Source organism: Thalia democratica, chromosome 5 (assembly GCF_965202585.1).
Source record: "Thalia democratica chromosome 5, ktThaDemo2.hap1.1, whole genome shotgun sequence".
Taxonomy (NCBI): Eukaryota; Metazoa; Chordata; class Thaliacea; order Salpida; family Salpidae; genus Thalia; species Thalia democratica.
This window is the reverse complement of record NC_139169.1, coordinates 10202212-10227420: the sequence shown is the minus strand read 5'-3', so window position 1 is coordinate 10227420 and position 25209 is coordinate 10202212. Positions and strand designations below refer to the sequence as shown.

Genomic DNA, 25209 nt, shown 5'->3' with positions numbered 1-25209 from the left:
AATAAGTAACATATTTAAGGTACTTATAAGACCTAATACTATTTTTGTAATCAACTAATTTACAAAACATAGTTATAATGTTCATAATCAACTTTTTAAAATTTGTTAATGTACACATCTAAGGTATGTTTGAAAAAAAAAATTAAAATTAATTATAGATTTAATGAAAATTAGTTAGATTTTAATTAGTATATATTCATTAAAACAGAAAAGAAACAACATGTTTTGTTCTAATTCTAAAGATTTTTCTATTTCAATTAAGTCTCGATTAACACACGTCAGAATATTACATTTTAAAAAACTTAGTCAAATATATCGAAAGTGTTTTTAACTAGAATAACTAACTATTAATACTCTAATTAACTAACAAACTTGAATTTGTTTTGATATTTTTTTCTAATTTTTTTTAAGCCACTAATGGCTTTTATTATAGTTTCTTATTTACTTTCTACTTTTGTCTTTTTCAGTTTTACGACAAAATTGTTTTGCAGAGACTAAATTGCAGAGTTTTTTATAAACGGTCTAAATAAAGAGTTTAGAAAGTTGTAAAAGATTAAGACAACATCTTAAAAGAAAATTTTATATTTTACTACACAGTTTGTTCTAAAGTACTTTTATTGGCCTAAAATTTAAGTTTAACACATTCAAATAAGTTACAAAGACAACTAATCTGTTTAATTATACAGTATCTTCCATAATAAAATTAACGAATAAATAAAAACTCAATCTTAAATCAAATCAAAAATCTTATCTACAAAAAACGTCAATGAAAACCACTTAAGTTTAGAATTGTAATTCAAGTTAAGCTAGATAATAAATTTTTAACTTAAGTATCTTTAAAACATTTTAGAAAAACAAAATAGTGCAAATAATTTCTAACATTATATTAACTTTTTAATTCACCTATTAATTATTTAGGTTTTTTTTTCAATTGCTTGATGTTTCATACATTGTTAAACTTAAATTTAGACTTAATAAAATTTGAATAAATAAATTTTTTAAGTGAATATAAAAATAGCTTAGTTGGTCGTTTTATGGGGTAAAAGTTGTATAAAATTGTCAAAAAAGTCAACTTTTATCAGCTAAAATTTTATATTCTAGCTAAAAATTTATTTAATTTTGTACGCGAGCTATGTAGAAATACCATTTACTCGTTTAAATTAAAATCATCGAAGGCTTTCATTTATTAATTTATTTACTTGAAGCAAATTTATTGTTATAATTTGATATGACGTCTACTATGTTTATAAATCTAAGATTTGTTTATTTGTTCAATTTAATATTTAAAGTTTAAATTCTTTATTTTCTACCAATTTTTGAATTTTTTTAAAACAAATAGTTTAATTAGTGTCTATTTTATAAGTTTATTTATAGTTACAAAATTAAAAAAATTAACATTATAAAGCGACTATAATAAGTACTTTAGTTTTTTTAATTTTAGGAAAACATTTTTAATGAAAAATTTTACTCAAATTAGTATTAATTAATTTAAAGTTAACTAATTAAAAAATATTTTTTTTCAAGTGATTTATACAAATAATTTGTTTAATTTTAATTATAGTCAACTACAATGTTAAAATGATAGATACCGTTTCTAACAAATAAGCAGCTTTTATTTATTTACAAAAATATTTTTTACTCGTTTTAATTAAAACAAAGGTCGTAAAACTTCTTGGCAAATATAACTAGAGACTTCCTTTTGAGCTTTAAACATAAAAATTTTAACAAAAAGGACTAAGTGATTGATTTAGATATAAAATTTAGGCTCGTAACTTAAGTAAAATATATGCAATTGATTCTATAAGTTATTTAACAAAATATAATAAGATTAAATAAATATAAATGATATAAACTTAAATACCTAATCATAGAAAACTATTAAGAATGCTTAACAATTTTTAACAATAGAAACAATTATTTTAAATACTTTATAAAGAAACAAAATGCAAACATTGTCATGTTTTTATATGAAATAGGTATTCATTAGCCGTACATATTTTTTATTTTTCTTAAATTGTTACTTTATACTATAACCTACTATACTATAAACTTCTCTTTTATCTTTGTTAACAGCTGAAATAATTTCATTGTGTTCCTTATTTAATATCAATAAAAGAAATATTTTTAAATATATTAAATAATTCTTTTTTTAATACTTTTTTTAAATATTCTCAATGTCAAACGTTTGCTTTTTACCTTAAAAAAGAAGTTTAAAAATATTTATCTAACAATAATTTACTTCAACATATGTAGTAATCGCAAAAATTGATTATTTCTAAAGGCAATTAAATTGTGATAAAATGAAATTATTAAATATTGAAGTCAACCTTTATTTTTAGCTTTTTTTGAGTACTAAAACGATATTAAATAGGATGTACACTTTTTAAAGCAAGATTTCAAACGATCAACATAATAGTCATAGTAATTTTTTATAAATCTAATTAAAAATTCCATTTGTTGATCCTATTTGTTTTTCTATCTAAAATTTTAACTAATTTACTAAAGTTTAAGTTCTATAAGTTTTATTTATAAACAATTTTTGAAAATATTTGCTTTCTAGATTAAACAAAAATTGATCTCCGCCTATTTTGTTTCAGAAGTCGTTTAAAGTACACTAATTGAATAAACAATTATTAGAGTAGACTTTTAATGACGGTAAACTATTTTGTTTTTAATTAGATAATGATGTTATGAGTATTGAATTTCTAATTCCGAAAAACTGTAGGTATAATAAATAAATTGTAGAAAATTTGAACAAGTTTAAAAGTCTAATAAATTGTCAAAATAATATCTGAAAACTGGTTATATTTAAAAAATTTATTGTTTTACCCTTATCATTAAGTAACCTAACTTATGTAACCTAAACTATTCTTAAATATGTATATTATCAAATTTTGCGTTTAAAATACATCTTTGTTTAACAATTGAGCTACAGACATTAAGCTTTAATTTAATTGAATTAAAATAAGTCATTAAAAATACCGGTGGCTACTTTCTAAAATTTCCTTTACTTAAAAAAAAATTATTTTAAAAACTACTTTTAAACACTTTTGCTTGTTTGTTTTAACTATTAAACTAATCAAAATATAGTTTTTATGACAAATAAGTGGTTACTAACGTACGGTCTGCGTTTTAAAATATGTTGTAAAATGTTCATTAGCCTGTTTTCCAAAAAAAAGACATTGTTTTACATGCTTACCGAATACAAAACATTTTTAAATATAGTTGTTTAAACTAGTTTAAAACGATTAAAATAAAATAATTGTTGTTTAAATTACGTGCAGTTAGACAGTATTTAACTTTATTCAGCATTATATTTTTTTAATTCGCAGAAACAGTCAATTCAATTATATTTCTATTTTTATTTTGCAGGAACACACAAATAAGTTTGAAACAAGTTTATTGGAAACGTTTTTAACAAAATTGTAGGTTATTAAAACTAGTAATTAGGAATTATATATGTATATATATATTTACAAAATCAATTTAGTTTAGCATGTAAAGATTAACTTTTGCTTAAACAGTTGCAAAAAAAAAGTAGCTTAAATTTTATACCTATCTTGTAAATTATTAATATTTTTTAGTAAAAGAAAAGTTTATTTCTTAACATTTCTGTTTGTTTAAAAACAAATAATTATACAGTAAATCAGGGTTTCCGAAAAACCTTGGTTTCTCGAACAACCAGGAATTTGACAATTAAGGTTTTAAAATAACCTGAAAATAGAAAAAAAGTAGAAAAAATTTTTTTTTACAAAAATCACTAAAACATCTGAAAAACCTGGAATCTTAAAAGAATTATTCATATTTAGTAATAAAACTTTGATTTGACTCAAAGAATCTACAGTAAAGATATATTTTTTTGTAACAATTAGTCATTATTTTTTTAATCACATTTATGAAGGTTTAAGATCTCTTTTTAATGTTTTTATACTACCTGACGCAGTCTTTAACCTTAAACTTAATTCTAAACTAAATAAAGAGCCTGTAACGTGTAACTCTAAAAATCTAGAAAAAAATTTGAAAAACTTGAAGAAAATTTGTTAAAACTATTTTGCAACCCTGGTAAACGTTTCCAAAACAAATTATTATTATTTTTTACTTCAATTTAATTAGATATCTAGGTATAGTTATACTCTCATCAGCTAAATATTCATCATTCATAATGACCAAATTGTGAGGTGCATTCCTGTATTTTCTTCCTTGAGCATCCACCTTAAAATCTTTTTCACTTAACTGCCTACTTCCCTGCATTTCATGTTTTTGAAATTTATCTTCAGGTTTAGTGTCAACTTTATTAAAAACATAAAACTTGTGATTGACTACTTTTAGCTTTTCTGATTCAAGAACCTCGTTTACAAATATGTATTTGTATCCTCCTGTGTCTCTTGAAACCAAACATCGATGAAAGGCAACGTCCGAACAATCGGTCATGTACACTCCTTGTCCGAACTTTCCTTCTTTAGAGTTAATGAAACCTATTCTTAGAATTCCTTCAACATTTTCTTTTTTTGTACCATGCATCAACATTAAGTTGTTTCGTGATTTATTAGGTACAATAGAATCTTCGTTATTTTCAAATATCCTGTAAACTTTGAAATCTGAGATAGCATTAGCTTGACTACAGTTTGTATCAAAAAAAAACTTGACAAGTTTGTATTCATCTAAGCTAGTATTGAGCATTTTATAGTTGTATTTGAATGAATTGTTAGTGCTATTTGTAAGTATATCCATTTTCAATATTTTTATTTCTGTATTTAATCTTGGCAATAATTAAAACTATTTTAGAATGTTTAATATCAAAAAACTTAAAGTTCATTATTTAAATTTAAAATGTAAAATACTTATAACTTCATAATTAGTTGTAGCAAAACTCATTAAAATCTCATAAAATATTTTAAAAAAATGCAATTGTAAGGCAAAAAATAATTTAACTTTATATACAAGCATGTATTTTGATGGTAACAGTTGTATCCTTATATAATGTAAATAGTTTGTATTTTGACTAAATAGGTAAAGCTGTTAGAAATTTTGTTCACTTTAAAAAAGTTTAGTAACTTCGATAAACTCTCATAAATTTTACTTTATAGAAAACTATGAGTAAAACAACCTTAAAAACGTTTTATAATTGTTATATAAACGTGATTATTCAATATAAATATATCTAATTAATATTTATTATCAAAGTTTTAAGCATTTTAAAATAACAATTTATACCACAATCAATTAAACCAGAAATCTAAGTTACTTAAATATTTAACTTGTATGGTTATAGTGAAGTGCATAACCACACTACAAACTACAATTATATTTTAGACTTAACTTATACAAATGATACTTTAAGCTTATCTATTAACTTATATAAACTAAGCATGACTTTCGGTGGTTATATTTTATATTTAAAATAATTTCAACCACTCAATATTAAAAAACAAAGTACTTCAGTAAAATATTTAAACGTTGTCAAAATATTACACAACAACTAATTCTCAGAGGAACATACTTAAAGAATGTATAATTTAATTAGAAATCGATTCAAATACTGTTTATATAAGTTCTGCAATCATATATAAAACAACATAAAAAAATAAAATTAAAGTAATCACTAAGTCTGAATCTGCAACTACATCTGGAAGATCTTGACTAGAACTAACTGCAATCTCAGTGTGGATGGTTTAAATGGATGTGTGTAAAAAATTTTAATATCTTTCAGTTCAACTTGCTTTCTGGTTGACTGATTTTATAATATTTGATATTCAACTAAATTCAACAGCAGTGAAACTGGCATTTTCAAGTAGAATCTAAGTCTATCTTTTCTCTCCTTTTTTGCTAAAAAAAAATCTCATTTAATTTTCTTCTTAAAAATAAATTTTATTTTCTAACAATGCAATTTACCATAGCTACTTAAAGTAACAGCGGAAACAAACATAAAATTATAAAATCTACACAATAAAATTTAGTTTAAAAATAGTTAAATTGGATACCTTAAGTAGACATTAAAAAGAAAATCAAATGTAAAAAAAAAAATAAAGTACTTACATTAAAAAAAATTTATAATACTCAAAATTCTCTAAAATCCTTTTCAGAATATTTGATTAAAAAAATGTTCATTAAAGGGAAAAATTAGGCAAAAAAATATCATCAAAAATGTAATGAAAACAATTTTTGAAATAAAAACATTATTAAATTGTCATGAATATGCCAGCCGTTATGATACATTTTTCAAAAAAAAATTTGCATTTTTCTGGTTTTTGCTTTATAATTTACTAATAAAGTTGTTTTTTTTTTCTATGATGCTATTTAGATTTAAGAGTCCTCCATGATTAAACAGGACTTACTGTAACTTTAAGAAAGTCCCTAGATTTCCTGACCTACTTGTATTAATACATTGTCATTGCTGCTGTGAGTTATTTGAACTTATATTTTGTCAGTTATTCAATATCTTTGTAAAGTTAAAATTTTCAGCTCATTTTTTGACTCTGTTAATTTATATTCTGTCAGATCTATAGTGACTTAGTGCACTTAAAGTTTGTCAGCTGTAGTTTGACTTTGTGGACTAAAAAATTGTTAGTTCTTAACTGACTTAGTGAAATTATACTGGTAAAACACCCTTTTTTGTAAAAAATTTTAAATTCCCCTTTTGATATTTTTATCAATATGAAACCTTATTGTCTGATGGTTTTTTCAACCCGTCTTCTTGTTAAATATTAAGGGTTTTTAAGAGAGCAAATAGTAATTGTAATTACTGTTTCTGAAGTTTTATATTCAAGCTTTATTGGAAAACTGCTCTAAATCTAATGTTAAATAAATCAACTTTGAAATAAAAATGTCAGACATTTAATAATATGAGATGGAGATGTTATAAATACTGCTTTGTAAAAGTCAAAATAAAAGTAATTTTTGGATAAAAAGCTGTCTTTAGTTTATTTAATAGTTTCTATAAATAACTGGTGATTTTTTACCTTGAAGACGGCATGTAGGATTATTATATAATACATTAAACTAAATACCTTAATTATATTGCAAACCTAACTAATAATACTCAAAGCTACTTTATACTTCTTATACAATTTAGGCATGACATACGGTTTCTTATGTTTAATATTAAAGAAGTTATAAAACACAAAGAAATTAAAAACATCATACTTAAGTAAAAACTTTAAATGTACTCAAAACTCAACACAGCAATTAAATCTAACTGGAACATACTTAATGTTTGTCTAATCTAACTGAAGTCAAATAGAAACATCAGTTATATAAGTACTAATTACTATTTAAAGAACAACTTCACAAATAATAATTAAAGTTATAGTTAAGACAATATCTGTAAATACATCTGCTTGAAAATCTTGACTAGAACTCACTGCAATGACTTTTAGACTGGTGTACAGTAACCTCTCGCTTATTTACGCACATTGTGTCCACAGAAAAAGTGCGTAAAGATATGAGAGATCGTAAAGAAACAAGAGGTACTAAATTTACTCACTATAATGGCTGTTTTTTAATATTGCTTCTAGTTAAGAGCAAACTGTGCACTTTCCTACTTTTAACTATTTGTTTACTTAATTTATAAATATGAAAACAACAGATAAAACTATACATATAATAAAAAAAAGTATTTGAATTTCTATAAAATAATAATACGAGTAGAAATAATTTTACTATTTTAATAATAAGTAGAAATTATCTTTATCATTATTTATATGTGACATTTATATTCTTTTCTACTTATCAAATTCAATTTATAATTAAGCATTTTTTTACAATTATAAAATGGTGTTTATTAATACATAGGGCAAGACTGCTGTATTATTTTTTTGTGTTTTAAACTCTCATTATTTCATTATACTTTTATTATTAAACACTGTCATGTTTATTTCAGAATTTTGATTTAATCTCTTATTGTTAACAAAATTTCTGATATACTGAGGTATAACTAAATGTTTTTCAATTAGTCAAGGAACATAAATTTACAAAGTCTAAAGATATAAAGAGGTGTGTTAGCATTCAAAAACATATTTTAATTTAAAAATATACATAAAACCTAACTTGTGCAATATTTAAAAAAATGAAAATTTTTATTTTCTGAATTTTATAGAATTCTGAAATGCGTAACTAAACGAGAGTGCGTAACGTCACGAGTGCGTAAAGATCCGAGAGGTTACTGTAGATGTATCTTAAAAATGTTATTTGGTTGACCAATTTATTGCTTTCTGGTTGACTAATTTATTGATATTTGATGTTCAACTAAATGGAATATATGGAATAGGAGAAAAATGGATATTCCATTATAAACACTTTTAACATTGGTAAACAAAATTTAACACTGTTAAATTAAAACATAGTAATATTTTTTAAACAATTATACTTTAGAGTAAAATCAAATGCAAAAAAAAAATTAAAAAATTATTTAATTTTTTTATTAATAAACACGAAGACTAAAAAAATAAGCAACTATCACCAATGTTACATTTATAAAAGTAATAATTTTTAAGTATACTTTATTTATATAGTTTAAAACATTGAGTTGTTATTATTTTTTTACTGTGTAAGCATTTTATATAGTAACTTTAAGCTACTAAGCATAATTTTTACTTTTACAAACTAAATTACAAACTTCGTCACATTTACTTTTAAATCTCTTTCAGTTTACAGCTAGTCAAACAAAAGCAAATAGTTAAACCTACTAAATCTTATAATCTTATAATTTAAACATAACATTTTAAATAAAATATAACAGCTAAATCTATAAACATGTGAAAACATTTGAGTATACATGTTTTCAGAAAATAATCTAGGCTCTTTTATTTTTATTCTTTTTTCAGGTATCCCAAAAAAACTATTTAAAACAACTCACTTGTTTAATTTACAATTAATAATATAAAATAAAACAAAATGTCTTTTTTCTGGCAGTTTCAAAGGTAGCTTTTTGGCTTATTCACAAAAAAAATTATTTAAATCGAAGCAAGACTAGTTTTAGTAGTAAAATAATATTTGCTGAAATTAATATTATAATTAACAGTGTTGCCATTAATTATCTATAAGGTATAACAAAGTTTCATTTATGGTATTTATTATAATAAAAGTATTCGAGCATAAAATTTAAAAATAATAGAAAAAAAATGTATTAAGTATTCAGAATTCTTATTTCTTAGACTTTTTCTAACATGATATTCATTACGCATTGTAATGATATTGATTATACTTTATTATCCCTTTATCAAAGTATTTTCCACTAAAACCCTTTTCAATCGGTTCTTATTATTTAAGACATGAGATAAATTTTTATTAATTTATTTAATTTTTTATTTATCTCTCGTCTAAGAGATCTCTTGTCTAATAATACCAGATTGAAAAGTGTTTCAGTGAAAAATACTTTGATAAAGGGATTAATAAAGTATACATAATTAATATCATTACGATGCGTAATGAATATCATGTTATCAAAATCAAAATGATATCAAAATATCAAAATCATGTTTGAGACTCGATGTTTTAAACTATATATAAAAACTTTACTTATAAATTATTACTTTTATGAAATGTAACATTGATGATAGTTGCTTATTTTTTTAGTCTTCGTGTTTATTAAAAAAAGTTAAATAACCTTCTCGTATTTTTTTTGCTTTTGATTTTACTCTAAATATAATATATTAAAAATCAATACTTTGTTTTAATTTAACAGTGTTAAATTGTATTTAATAATGTTAGAAGTGTCTATAATGGAATATCCATTTTACTCCTAACCCATTTATTTGAACATCAAACATCAATAAATTAGTCAACCAGAAATCACGTTGTTCTGAAAAAATAACATTTTTAAGATACATCTATACCAGCCAGATATAACCCAGCCTCAAAATGATTGCAGTGAGTTCTAGTCAAAACCTTCCAGATGTAGTTGCAGAACTTGATTTAATTATTAATGTAGTTATTTATTGTAAAGTTGTTTTTTTTAAAAGGATTTAGTAAACAACAGAGGGTCAACTTTTTTCATGACCTTCACTGCAACATCAACTACATTTTCATTCTTTTTAAAAGGCACTTCGACATTTCTAATTTTTAAATTTTTTAAATGTAGTCAAGCTGTAAGCTTGAATTACTGACCTCCTTCTTCATTTCTTTCAATCGAACATTTAATCTCTCATTTTCTTACTTAAAAAATTTTACTCTTTCTTGATATTTTCATTCTCTTTTTCTACATTTACATACCGATTGTTTAAAAAAAATAAGTGAGTTCTCCATGCAGTCTATTACCTCTGCCTGATTTGCCAAGTATTCTTTAATATCCTGCATTTCATTAAGAAATGCATTATTTGATTTTTTTTTGGACTTCGGTCAATTTTCTATCATCTTCTTAAATGGTAAAAGGAATTCTGTTACTCAACCATTTTTAATAATTTATATAATTTTTTGTTTGTCTCCTGTCTTAAATAATAAAAACAAATTGAAAAGTGTTTGAGTGAAAAATACTTTGATAAAGGCATTAATATAGTATAATCAATATCATTACAATGCATAATGTATATCATGTTAGAAAAAGTCTATTAAAATAAGAATTGTGAATACTAAATACTTTTTTTTTCTATTATTTTTAAATTTTATGCTCGAATACTTTTATTATAATAAATACTAAAATGAAACTTGTTATACCTTATGAATAATTGAGGGCAGCGCTGTTAAACATAATATTAATTTCAGCAAATATTATTTTACTATTAAAAGTAGTCTTTCTATGAATTAAATAATTTTTCCGTGAATAGGCCAAAAAGATACCTTTGAAACTGCCAGAAAAAAGACATTTTGTTTTATTTTATATTATTAATTGTAAATTCAACAAGTAAATTGTTAAAAAAGGTTTTTATGAGATCCCTGAAAAAAGAATATAAGTAGAAGAGCCTAGATTATTTTCTGATAAGTTGTATACTTATATATTTTCACATCTTTATAGATTTAGCTCTTATATTTTATTTCGAATGTTATGTTTAAATTATAAGATGATAAGATTTAAAAAGATTCACTATTTGCTTTTGTTTGACTAGCTGTAAGCTGAAAGAGATTTAAAAGTAAATGTGATGAAGTTTGTAATTTATTTTGTAAAAGTAAAGTTTATGATTAGTAGCTTAAAGTAACTATATAAAAAGCTTACACAGCTGAAAAGTAATAACAACTCAGTGTTTTAAACTATGTAAAAAAAAATTACTTGAAAATAATTACTTTTATGAAATGTAACATTAAGGATAATTGTTAATTTTTTTGTCTTCGTGTTTATTAAAAAAAAAAATATTTTTTTTATATTTATTTTTTGCATTTAATTTTACTGTAAAGTATAAATATTTAAGAAATAATAGTTTGTTTTAATTTAACAGTGTCAAATTGTATTTAATAATGTTAGAAGTGTCTATAATGGAATATCCATTTCACTCCTATTCCATTTAGCTGAACATCAAATATCAATAAATTTGTCAACCAGAAATCACATTGATCTGAAAAAATAAAATTTTTAAGATACATCTACACCAACCTGATTGCATTGAGTTCAAATCAAGACTTTCCAGATGTAGTTGCAGATATTGTCTTAACTATAATTTTAATTATTTTTTGTCAAGTTGTTTTTTAAATAGTAATTAGTACTTATATAACTGATGTTTATATTTGACTACCACTTAGATTAGATAAACTTTAAGTATGTTGGCGTTAGATTTAAATGCTGTGTTAAGTTTTGAGTACATTTAAAGTTTTTACTTAAGTATGATGTTTTTAATTTCTTTGTGTTTGATATCTTCTTTATTATTAAACATAAGAACCGTATGTCATGCCTAATTTGTATAAGAAGTATAAAATAGCTTTGAGTTATATTTAATATTTATAAACATATTTAATAATTAAATAGGTTTGCAATATAATTAAGGTTTTCAGTTTAATGTATTATATAATAATCTTACATGCCGTCTTGATGGTCAAAAATCACCAGTTATTTATAGAAACAATAAAATAAACTAAAGACAGCTTTTTATCCAAAAGATTTACTTGTATTTTAATTTTTACAAAGCAGTATTTATAACATCTCCATCTCATATTATTAGTCTGACAAATTTAAATTCATAGTTGATTTATTTAACATTAGATTTAGAGCAGTTTTCCAATAAAGCTTGAATATAAAATTTCAGAAAAAGTATTTACATTTACTATTAGTTCTCTTAAAAACCCTTTAAATTTAAAAAGAAGACAGGTTGAAAAAACCATCAGGCAATAAGGTTTCATATTGATAAAAATACCAAAGGGGAATTAAAAATTTTTACAACAAAGGATGTTTTACCAGTATAATTCTACTAAGTCAATAAAGAACTAACAAGTTTTTAGTCCACAAAGTCAAACTACAACTAAAAAAATTAAGTCCACTAAGTCACTATAGATCTGAAAAAATATAAATTAACAAAGTCAAAAAAATGATCTGACAAATTTTGAGTAAACAAAGATATTAAAGAACTGATAAAATATAAGTCCAAATAACTAACAGCAGCATTGACAATGTATAAATACAAGTAGGTCACAAAATCTGGGGACCTATTTGAAGTCACAGTAAGTCCTGTTTAACCATGCAGGACTCTTGAATCTAAATAGCATCATAATAAAATATATACAAGTAGATTATAAAGCAAGACCAGAAACATATTGAAATTTTTTGAAAAATGTATTGTAAGGGTTTGCACATGCATGACAATTCAATGATGTTTTCAGTTTAAAACTTTGTCTCATTATATTGTGAGGTTATATTTTTGCCTAGTTAATGAACTTTTTTGCTAACCGAATATTCTGAAAAAGGTTTTAAAGAATTTTGAGTATTCTAATTTCCTTTAAAATGTAACAGCTTTAAATCATTTTTTTTAACATTTTATTTTCTCATTAGTGTATACTTAAGTTATCCTATTTAATTATTTTAAAACTAATTTATTATTATGTTGTTTTTATAGTTTTATGCTTGTTTCAGCTGTTACTTTAAATAGCTATGGGAAGTTGTATTGTTTGACAATAACAATTATTTTAAAGAAGAAGAAAAGATATAGATTTTTTTTGAGCAAAAAAGGGAGAGGAAAGGTAGAGTAAAATTCTATTTAAAAACACCAGTTTCACTGCTCTTAAATTTAGTTGAACATCAAATATTATAAAATCAGTCAACCAGAAAGCAAGTTGAACTCAAAAATATTAAATGATCAGTCAACCGGAAAGCAAATTAACTGAAAAATATTACATTTTTTACATACATCAATATAAACTAGCCACAGTGAGATTTCTGTGAGTTCTAGTCAAGACCTACAAGATGTAGTTGCAGATTTAGACTAAATTGTTATTTTATTTTTTTTTGTTGTGTTGTTGTTTTTTTTTTAAATTGCAGAACTTATTAATTTAATGTTTTGATTTGACTTCTATTTAAATTATTCATTTTTTAAGTATACTTCTCTTATAATTAGTTGTTGTGTGATGTTTTGACAACGTTTAAATCTTTTACTGAAGTATGTTATTTTTAATTTTGTAGTGTTTAAAATGATTTCAAATATATAATATAACCACCGAAAGTCATGCTTAGTTTATATAAGTTAATAGATGAGCTTAAAGTATCATTAAGTATAAGTTTAGTCAGAATCATAACTATGGTATATAGTATGGTTGTACACTTTACTATAACCATACAAGCTAAATATTTAAGTAACTTAGATTCATGGTTTAATTAATATTTTAAAATGCTTAAAACTTTGATAATAAATATTAAATAGATATAATTATATCAAAAAGCTACATATACATAACAATAATAAAAAGTTTCTACGGTTGTAATAATTCATAATTTTATATAAAGTAAACTTTGTAAAGAGTATATCAAAGTTTATTAAACTTTTTACAAAGTGAACATAATTCTTAAAGCTTTACGTATTCAGTCATAAAACGAACTACTGACATTATATAAGTATACAAATATTACCATCAAAATATATGCAGTTATATAAAGTGAAACTATTTGTTGCCTTACAACTACATATTTTTATACTATTTTATGAGATTTCCATTAGTTTTCCCACAACTAATTATGAAGTTATTAGTAATTTACGTTTAAAACTTGAATAATGAACTTTAAGTTTTTTTATGTTAAAAATTCTAACGAAGTTTTAATTTTTGTCAAGATTAAATTCAGAAATAAAACGATAGAAAATGGACGTACTTACAAGTAGCACTAACAAATCATTCAAGTATAACCATAAAATGCTTAATACTAGCTTAGATGAATACAAACTTGTCAAGTATTTTTTTGATACAAACTGTAGTGAAGCTAATGCCATCTCAGATTTCAAAGTGTACAGGATATTTAAAAATAATGAAGATTCTACTGTAGCTTATGAATCACGAAACAACTTAATGTTGCTGCATGGTACGAAAGAAAAAAATGTGGAAGGAATACTAAAAATAGGTTTCATTAACTCTAAAGAAGGAAAGTTCGGACAAGGAGTGTACATGACCGATTGTTCGGACGTTGCCTTTCATCGATGTTTGGTTTCAAGAGACACAGGAGGATACAAATACATATTTGTCAACGAGGTTCTTGAATCAGAAAAGATGAAAGTAGTCAATCACAAATTTTATGTTTTTAATAAAGTTGACACTAAACCTGAAGATAAATTTCAAAAGCATGAAATGGAGGGAAGTAAGCAGTTAAGTGAAAAAGATTACAAGGTAGATGCTTAAGGAAGAAGATACAGGAATGTCCCTCACAATTGGAGTATTATGCATGATGAATACTTAGCTGATTCGAGTATAACTATACCTAGATATCTAATTGAATTAAAGTAAAACAAAATATTTCTTGAAAACGTTTACAAAGATTTCCAAATAGTTTAAGAATATTTTCTTCAGGTTTTCAAAATATTTCCAGATTTTTAGATTTACACGTTATTGGGTCTTTTTTATAGATTATTATTAAGTTGAAGGTCAAAAAACGGCGTCAAATAGTATAACAACATTAAAAAGACATCTTAAAGCTTCTTAAATGTGACTTTAATAAAAATAATTTTTAATGGTGACATAAAAATCATATCTATACGGTATACTTTTCGAGTCAAATCCAAGTTTCGCTACTTAACATTAATAAAGTTTTTTGACAACCCTGATTTACTATATAATTATTTGTATCTAAACTTACATATATGTATTTAAAATAAACTTTAGTTACATTATATAACACTAGTAATTTACAAAATAGGTATAAATTTTCAGCTAACTATTTTCTTTAGTTACTGTATATTTCGCTATTGTTTTAGCTACAGTTAAATTTTACACGGTAATCTAAAGTAATTATGTATATATATATATATATATATGTTTAATATATAATTACTAATTTTAAAAACCTCCCATTTTATTATCAATGTTACCAATATACTCTTTTCAAACTTATTCTTGTGTCCCTGAAAAACAAAAATAAAAATATATTTGAGTTGAATGTTTTTGTTAATTGTAAATTATAACGCTCACTAACGTTTAATACAGTTTAACTGCATGTGTTTTAAATAACGTATTTTTTTAAGGGTTTTATGCAAACTTAAACAACTAAATTGAAAAATGTTCTGTATTTGGTAAGCATGATAAATAATGTTTTTTGGATAACAAGATAATGAGCATTTTACAACATAATACAAAATGCTGGCCGTACGTTGGTAACCACTTATTTGTAATAAAAACTATGTTTAAAATAGTTTAATAGTTAAAATAAAGAAGCAAAAGTGTTTAAAAGTAATTTATTATGTAACTTTATTGTTTTTTTGAAGTAAAGTATATTTTAGAAAGTAGGCACTGGTAATTTTGTTGACTTATTTAAAATAAAGTAAACTAAAGCTTAATGTCTGTGGTTCAACTGCTAAAACATGATGTATTTTAAATGCAAAAGTTGATACTATACTTATTTAAAAATAATTTAGGTTACTTAAGCTATGTTACTTAATGATAAAGGTAATACTATAAATTTTAAGAACACAATAAGTTTATAGATTTTATAGATTTTTCATCAGAGTGCATAATTTATAGCTTATCAAATCATTAAATTTAAGTAGTAGAAATATAAATTTATCAAAAATTACTTAAACAAAGTTTTTCTTAGAAAGTAAATTCAAAGGTAATAAAGTTAAAAATTAATTAAAAGTTTTAGCTGGGTCTAAACTACATTTTTACAGAAGGTCGTGTAGTGCACTTTAGTTTTGTGCTTAAATTATATGTAAACAGCAACAACATTTAAAACGAACTAACACATGTCTTTATCTAAAAGTATAAAAATATAGGTATAAACAATTAAATTTATAAATCTTATATAAGCGTTTAATAAAACACATGTTTACTACAAGTTTAGTTTTTAACCTTTAGCTCAAGTTTTTTTTAAATATAAAACCAGAAAAGTATAAAGCTATTAAAATGATAAGTTATGAATAGATGCCGCATAATATAAAATAAAATTATTCTGTCTAGTTTAGTTGATTTTTTTTTTTGAATGTTGATTATTGAAAAGTTTAAAAAAACACAAAAATTTAAAGTTGTAAAGTTTGTAGTAAAATTAATAATTTTTAATGTTAATTAAAAAAAATTATTGTAGCATATTAAACAACGGTAAAAATATTTGGGACTAGGTCCTAGTTGTAATAATTTTGTGCTGGTTGTTTTATTTGCTTTAGAACAAAATTATATAACAGTTATTGTAAGTGTATATGATACTTTTTAACTTGTCCATTTTTAGTTTCTGATAATCAATTTTGAATTAGTGAAATTTATCCTATTTCTTAAACCATGTTTTTAATTTTCAACAGCTTTTCTAATGAAATATTAACAATATAAGCAGTTATATTTAGTTGACTAAATTATTCACAAGTCCTGTTTTAATTTATTTTGTTAAACCCATGAACAGCTTTGTAAACCAGTATCTCTAAAAGCAGACTTATTAATGATTACGTTTAATCTAAGAACTTTTTTAATTTGAGTTATTTAAGATATTACTATAAATTAAATTTGCTAGTATTCTATTCCGAGCATTTATAAAGTATAGTAAATATGATACAGCAACGCTTACGTTTGATTTCATAAAAAGAATTCAAACAGTAAGCTACTCTAAACGTGAGAAATAAGAAAAAAATTTCAAGTTAAATATTTAAACTTAAGCTTTGGAGAATTTTATTTAAGAAACATATTTGTTACGTCATCGAACAATCTAATAAACTGATAATTTTATTTGTAGTTTATTAAAGTTCATAAAATTTTTGCTGTTCAAATGTAGATATAAATAATAATTTAAATCGCAGAAAAGCGGCTTTTAGTATAAACAAAAAAAATATAAATGGATGCAATTGATGCAGAACAAAATAAGAATTTATAAATAAACATTATATATAAACCATTAAATCCAACTAAATTATAGTTTTATCGTAGATGTATAAAATATAAGTGATATAAGTAAGTTGTTTTTATTTACAAGTTATTTTAAATAGTATATCATTGTAAAACTATTATTAAAACATTAAAACCTTGTTTATAAAAAAATCCTCAAAAACTTATAAATCAAATTAAAATTACTATAGTATTATCATATTTCCTTATTTTAAATTCTAATTACAATTACAAAATTTTGTAACATTATTCTATAATAAATTAATATACTCTTAACTTCAAAATTACAACTGAAAATTATTTATAATTGTATTAGGTACTGCTAAAACTAAAACTTCAAATAATGAAACATATTAGCACGTAACAAAATATAGTTGATGTGGTAAAGCAAGTTCTAAATGTGATTTTATAACGAAAGTTACATACAGTAAACCAAAAATTATTATGTGTCGTTTACAATACAAGACTTAATTATTACCTGTATATATATGTTAAAATAATTATAATTTTAAATGTTTATTGAATTACAAAAAAGTGCTAAAAACATCGTAAATCTTAAAATATTTCTAAATAATATCATTGAATGGTAGTAATATTTTTGTAATTATGTATGTTACGTCATTTATTTATAAACTAAAATATGTTATGAACAATACCTTATTTTACTAACGTAAAACTCAAACTTGTATGAGGGAAATAGTATTATTTATTCTTCATTTATTTGAATTGTAATTATTGTTTGATTTCTACACTTTATTTTTATTTAAGAATAATGTTACTGATAAAGTTGTTGTAAAAATTAATGCTTTTTTATTAGTTAGTGTATAATTAAGAAAATTTAACATTTAAACTATTGAGTCCTGAAAACAACCACACTGCGATTAAAACAATTTATAATTAATTTATAAAAACAGGAATATATGAATTATCATTTAATTAATCAAATACTTTAGCTTAATGTTTTAGTGCATATTAATGATATCGTTAGAGACAAAAAATAATATGAAAGTGTAGTAATAAATTCGAAAAAACTTAAATTAAATACGACATTATAGAAAATTTTATAGTTAGAGTTTTAACTTTTGAATATTTTAATTTTTTTTTCCTTCTATGTTTTTAATATATTTTCTGTTGTAAAACTTATAAGTCATATAGCTTTTTAACAAAACCGTGTTATCACTATGTATCAAATATAAAATCTCAAAAGAAAAGTTATTGATTATATTTCTATTGTCCTGTTGCGATTAGAAAAGAAAAAAAAAACGCAACTTACATTATAAATTATAACTGGTAATACGCTTGTTATGGAAGCGAAGTGTCGACATGAAACATAAGTGACGTCAAAAAAATTTCTTTAAAAAATATATATATTTAGCAACTCCTTCCTATTTAAACTTTAAATACAGAAACATCAAAAGATATTTGCTTGTGTTATGTAAAGTAGTTCAAAGGAATTGTGTAGTAGCTAGTGATCAAAGTTTACGTTAACTTATTAAAGTTTGTTATTTATTCAGTTTATTGAACAACAAAAAAAAGCACTAAAATATTTAGTCCTAGGATAGGAGCACGTAGAACTTATCGGTTATCGATGCTTACAACACGGGTACCTTTTAAAGTCTTGTCCAGGACAATATTTCGTTTAAGTTTTACTTTAATGATTAACTTACAATAACCAATATGCGATTCATCAATTATAAAAAAAAGGAGCAGAAGCTTTATTTGTAAATAAAAAGAAAGTATTTTTATATAAAAAGTAGTTTTAAAGGTTAATGTATTACTATTAAAATGATAAGAACTACTTGTATTAGTAAACAAAGTTTTTGTTGGAATATAATTTCTAAATTTTTTTTGATTATTTTTAGGTTTTTAAAATGAAATGACAACGTAAAACTCAAACTATGAAAAACTATCGACCAATTTGATATATTTTAAATGATAGGTGTTACAGGTAGCTGTTTAAATTAAAAAAACTTAAGGATAAATATAAACATTCTTATACTTTCTTCTTTTAATTTTTTTTTGTGTGACACGCATCCCTTCCCACATTACGCCCCTGGTTGTGACTGAATACTATTTTAACAGTTGCTTTTAAGCTTCTAAACCACTAAACATCCATGAGTATTCTAAAAACAAATTGCTACCAAAATGTATTTATTGAAGAACTAAAGTTTTAAAATTAAAATATCATCAACAAAGTCAATGTTCAAAGAACAACAGTTTAGTTGTTTTGTATATAAACTAAATAATTATTTCGAGCTTGCACTGCAATATAGGTTTACCGCGTTTTAAATGGTTATAAATTTATCTTCGTATTATTAACCACGTGTTATATTTTCTCACAAATTTTGAACTTATACTATACTTATATTACTACTTGATATTTTAAAATAGTTTTAGTTTGTCAGTAAATATTGAAGTCGGTAAAAGCGAAACATTTAATTCCTGTATACTAATCTAAATTGCAAAATGCTACAACATAAAAGGCACAAAAATAATCTATGAAGCTTAACAAAAAATTAAAATAGTAAGTTCTCTTAGTTTGTTATTTAAATGAAAATCATTCGCTTATCTTCGAACGTGTTATACAGATACTGACTTACACTTTTACTCTTCAAAAGACTAGCTGGATCTTAATATATAAGTTTTTATTTTTAAGAACATTTGTAACTGAACAACAAAGTAAGAATACAACTTAGTTAACTAAATGATTTTAATTTTATTGCTGTTAAAACTTTAAACTATAAACTTAGCCTTGCCAGTAATATAGTCAAAAAAAAAACTTAAAACCTTATTTTTATACAATAATAAAAAGTTATTATCGGATTTAATTTTTTAATTTTTTTGATAATAAAAAATTTCTACAAACCTTCATTATTTTAAAAACTATTTATTTGTTTATAATTTCGGTTAAAAACAAACCAATTCTTTTTTGTAACAAAAATGTATTTTAACAGTGTTTATCAGCGAGATACAGTTGTAAGAGATAAATTTAAACTTATGTTGTCTTATAATTTCATCATTAATTAGTTTAAATAATATATTAGTTTTTTTAACAAACAAAACTAAATACAGAATGATACAACTAGTTAACTAAACAAAGATAATATAAAAACAAAATTTTTCTGATGAATTACTTGCGTTTATCTGAATGAATGTAAATTGCTTCAATTTTTACCAGGTTTTTTGATTGTTTGTAACTTAGTGTTATTTTATTACTTTAAACGTATAAAAGTCTTAGTTATTTACGCCATTAAGCAAGCATAGTAGAGTATTAAAAAGCAATTTAGATTTCTTTAAACTAAAACATATGTTTTATTCTTTATAAAAATTAAAAATAAGCTTGGATTCTGCCACTTTAAAGTAAACAATCAGGCAACTTGTAATATTCTTTACTTAAACTTATATGTAAAGATTTTTAAGTTTTTTTAGAGTTTATTAGTTTTTTGAATACCAATTGTAGTCATCTAATTCTGTTAATTATAAGGGCATTGAACTTAGATTTGTTTTTAGTATTTTTATGTCAACTATCATATTTATCATACTATCATAAATAAAACTAGAAAAATAATTTATTTGCTATATTCACAGATAAAGTATGAATAAAAAATTTTGTGAGATCAAAAAAATAACCTTTTATCATAAAGTAAAAGTTTTGTTTAAAATATTCAATCTACGATAACGTTATTGTTTTTTTAAGTGAAATTGTTAGATTTTGATAAATTTTATACTATTATGTATATAGTTCAATTTACATAAAAATATACAACTGAGAATTCTCAGCCTTATTCAAAAATATATTGACTAATTTTTTTCCAATTAAAATGTGTTTTTGATCTTGTTTTATTGAATATTATGTAGTTTATAATACTTTTGTACTCTGCTTTTTCATTCTTAAGTTAAACCTTTTTATTATACTTCAACACACTAATAAATGTAATCTTTAGTAGGTTAACTATTAAAAACAATATGTTAAAAATTTGAACTTTACTTGAACTATAGAATGATAAATATAATTTAAATAAAAACAACAATGAAAACAATTAAATTGTTATTTTAAATAGTTATCTAAAAATGTCTAGGAAACAATGCTTATCACTACTTAGAAACTAATTTACTTGATCTAAAATTCTAAGTTATGTATATACGGGTGGGTGTCACTTTTGCACGAGCGTCACTTTTGAAAATGACGCCGTGCAAATGTGACCCTCCGTGCAAAAGTGTCGTTGTGCAAGAAAGTCGCCGTAAAAAATTGTCACCGTGAAAAAATGTCGCCGTGCAAAAATGTCTCCTCGAGTAAAAGTGACGCCGTGCAAAAGTGTCGACCGTGCAGAAGTTTCTCCTCGTGCAAAAGTGACGCCGTGCAAAAGTGTCCCCTCGTGCAAAAGTGACGCTCGTGCAAAAGTGTCCCTTCGTGCAAAAGTGACGCTCGTGCAAAAGTGACCCGTTCCCGTATATACATATGCTGCAAATTTTATTGTTGAAGTATCAAAAAAAAAAGAAGTTCTATTGACTGTTGTTATTAAACTAGAATTATTTGTAACTATAACTAAGTAGTTTAAAAACAAGTTCTGCTTTTTTAATCATTATGAAAAATTTTAGCTTTTATCACAGGATTTTATCTTTCAGTAGTTAAAGCTAGTTTTATTTTTTTAGAACTATTGTACTGCATTTTCAACAGTTTCAAATTTTAAAGTGACCAGACGTCAAATTGATGCAGAATATTCAATTTTTATATTTATTACTAAAGTTAATGCTTGAATGAGTTACGTCATTAGACACAAAAATATTAAACAGGATTATAAACTATACAGTAGTTTTATTTTTAAAAATTTTGTTAATACTACCTAATCAGTTGGTTGAAGTAAAATAAGCTGTATAACAATGAATATAAGTTGGCTTTATTATTTATAGCAGTGCTTCTGAACCTTTTTTTAGTGGCGGAACCCTTTTCCAAAGTTCAACTTTTCCGCGGAACCCCTTATTTAAATTTACATAAAATGTTTAATATAATATTTCCTGCAAAAAACAAAAGAATTTCAGTGAAAAACGAAATTTTTTGCAAAACTATATCATTGTTAAAAATCATACCAATTGTAATAGTATTGAGTCGAGTCAAACTCAAAGTGCGCCAGAGGCAATATGTTTTTTATGATTCTATAATAAATAAACTATAACAAACATGATTAATCTCAACGTCATAAAAATATTTCCTTGCATAATAAAAACAAAATGAGAGCTACAAACAATAACGAAATGAACATGAACCTAATCGAATTCACAGATTACTTTAAAAAACGGGTAAGATGCCTAACGAAAAATAAATAAAAAACATTTAGTGCGAAACTTGAACTTGTCTCTTAGCAACAAGCATGTCAATGCGCGGCTGGATTTTGGATAAACTGTGACGGAGACAGGCAGATAAGGTAGGAGTCAGCATACAGTCCCTTTGCTTCGTTTTAATCTTTGTTACATGCGAAAAGCTGGACTCGCAAAGATAAGTGGTGGTGAATGGTAAAGAAATTTTACTGCACGCTTTGCTAAGACGGGGTACTCTGAAATTGCACATATCCAAAAACCTAAAAGCTCCTTTCCTTTGAAACTCAATTTTAAATAACTATCTTAAGATAGTTGCAGCAATCCGTTTTCTGTATCTGTAGGAAGTTTCACTTCTTCTGAAGCAATATCACACATAAAAGGAATCAAAATCCATAAATTTACGATGCAAACATCTTTAGGAAAATATTGTTTAAATTTTATAGACAAAAGATCAAGGTGGTTGTATATTTCGTCAGAGAAGTTGAATTCTATGCATTTTTCATGGGCCTCATCAAACCGGTGAAACATCGCAAAACTACCATTGCCAACCTTTTTCTTCCAAAAGTTAATTCCATTTTTAAACGCCTCAATCTTGTCTGTCATGACAAAAATGGAATTTTGCTTCCCTTGCATGCTTAATTTAAAAGCGTTCAATTCTTCGATAATATCGGTGAGATAAGCTAGTCTGACCAAAAAAACATTATCTTCAAATAACTTCACTAATTCTGAGCCTTCATCTTTAAGAAAGGTGAACACCTGCTTCTTTAATTCAACGACACGAACCAGTGTCCGCCCCTTCGACAGCCAGCAAACTTCGTTGTGATAAAGAAGTCGCAGATGGTCAGCATCTAAACTTTCACAAAGTTCTTTGAATCATCTGGCCTTTGTGTCAATTTTCTTCATAAAATTAACAGTTTTAATCGACGCTGAGAGAACTTCTTGTAAACAAGAAGGAAGATGTTTTGTTGCCAAATTTTCTCTATGTAAAAAACAATGTATCCTTTTAGCTTCAACTGCTTTATCTTTCATTTTCCTCACTACACCATTTTTGGACCCAGTCATAGACGCTGCACCGTCAGTGCAAATGCCGACACATTTATTCAACTCTAACCCTTGCTGATGAAATAATTTTCGACACATTTCATTACTTCAACAGAAGTTGTTTTTGTGGGTAATTCTCCACAAAATAATATATCTTCGTTGAATCCTTCCTGCCCACAATATCTAACAAAAACGAGTAACAAGGCTTTGCCGCTTACGTCAGTAGACTCGTCTAGTTGCTCAGCATAAAATAGGTTTATGACAACTTTTATGTGTTCCATTTTTTGAAGTTTTATGATTTATGTTTTTTTTTACTTTTAAATTTATTTCTTAAATTTCGAAAGGCTTTGCGGAACCCTAGGGTTCCGCGAAACCCCATTTCAGAAGCACTGATTTATAGTACATAATATGAACAGACAAGTTAGTTTATCAATTAAAAAAAAAACTTTCAAACTTTTTTGATAACTACTAAAGTTTAATTTTTTTATTTACTAATGTAACATAATAGGCTGATTTAAAGTGTACCGAAATAAAGTTTAAGACTTTTAAAATTAAATCACGATACAAATTTTAATAAATCAATTTTGTTTCTTATTCTGAGGTACTTTACAAAATACAATATGCATTAAATTTCAAAATAATCTCTAAAAGAACAACAAGGTACTGCATACTTTTACTATAAAGAATTATTATTGAGATTTTTAAAGTATTTTTTTATAAGAAACTAACGTAGAAGATAAAATTTAGTTTCATCAATTAGTGTTGCTAAAATAAAAAAAGATTATATTGTAAATTTTTTGTTTTCTTTAACTCAATTATTTTTAAAGTTATAACATCAACTCATAAAACTTTAGTTTTCTGTTTTATAGTTTTTTTTTGTAAACAGCCGGATAGTGCTGTATAATTTCTTAATACTGCTACATTGTAAAACATTACATTAATTATAAAAAACTTTTAGAGTTTTATCACTTCGATTACCGAGAAATTACCTTTTTAGTACTTTCAAAATTAAAATTTTTAAAAACTAACCCCTATTATTATATCTTTTTTTATAAAATTTGCATTCATATTTAACTATGTTAGATGTTATCTAGTAAATTAAAACTTTTACGAATAAGTTTATTTAATTTCCTAAAATAAATGCTGTCATTTCTTTAGTCGTTTATAAATTTGTTTTTTTATTTTCGAGTTTAAAAAAGCTAAATTTCCTAACGTACATAACGCCGGAAAAATGTAATTAACTATAGAAAGTGCAAGTAATAACAAGTTTATGATTGAATTTTTAATATTAAATTTAACCAATGAAAAAAAAAATTATTGCAAAAGTAAATTTTAAATATTTTAAAAACTAGTTGAAATTTTTAAAAAAAGTTAGCTAGTAAAATATCTAAATCCAGTTTAAAAATTTAAGTTTTTATTTATAGAAGTAAGATAATA

At 24.0% G+C, this 25209-nt stretch overlaps 1 protein-coding gene across 1 annotated transcript; it reads right to left on the bottom strand.

The window, feature by feature from the left end:
* Window positions 1-22787: 22787 nt before the first annotated feature.
* Window positions 22788-24053, bottom strand: LOC145836243 (protein FAM200A-like). Its single transcript, XM_082944062.1, has 3 exons — window positions 23843-24053; window positions 23271-23597; window positions 22788-22864 (listed from the first exon to the last, which is right to left on the bottom strand). Exons 1-3 carry the CDS (start codon window positions 24051-24053, stop codon window positions 22788-22790), a joined length of 615 nt encoding a protein of 204 aa, XP_082800188.1.
* Window positions 24054-25209: the final 1156 nt, after the last annotated feature.

What these genes read in the sequence shown, in the direction of transcription:
- LOC145836243 (XM_082944062.1), bottom strand. Translation starts at nt 24,053, where the DNA reads ATGGAACACATAAAAGTTGTCATAAACCTATTTTATGCTGAGCAACTA. An exon ending in AAATTATTTCATCAGCAAGG is followed by an intron (nt 23,598 to 23,842) that starts GTTAGAGTTGAA and finishes GATGATTCAAAG; the next exon opens with AACTTTGTGAAAGTTTAGAT. An exon ending in GAAGAAAAAGGTTGGCAATG is followed by an intron (nt 22,865 to 23,270) that starts GTAGTTTTGCGA and finishes ATTAAAACGAAG; the next exon opens with CAAAGGGACTGTATGCTGAC.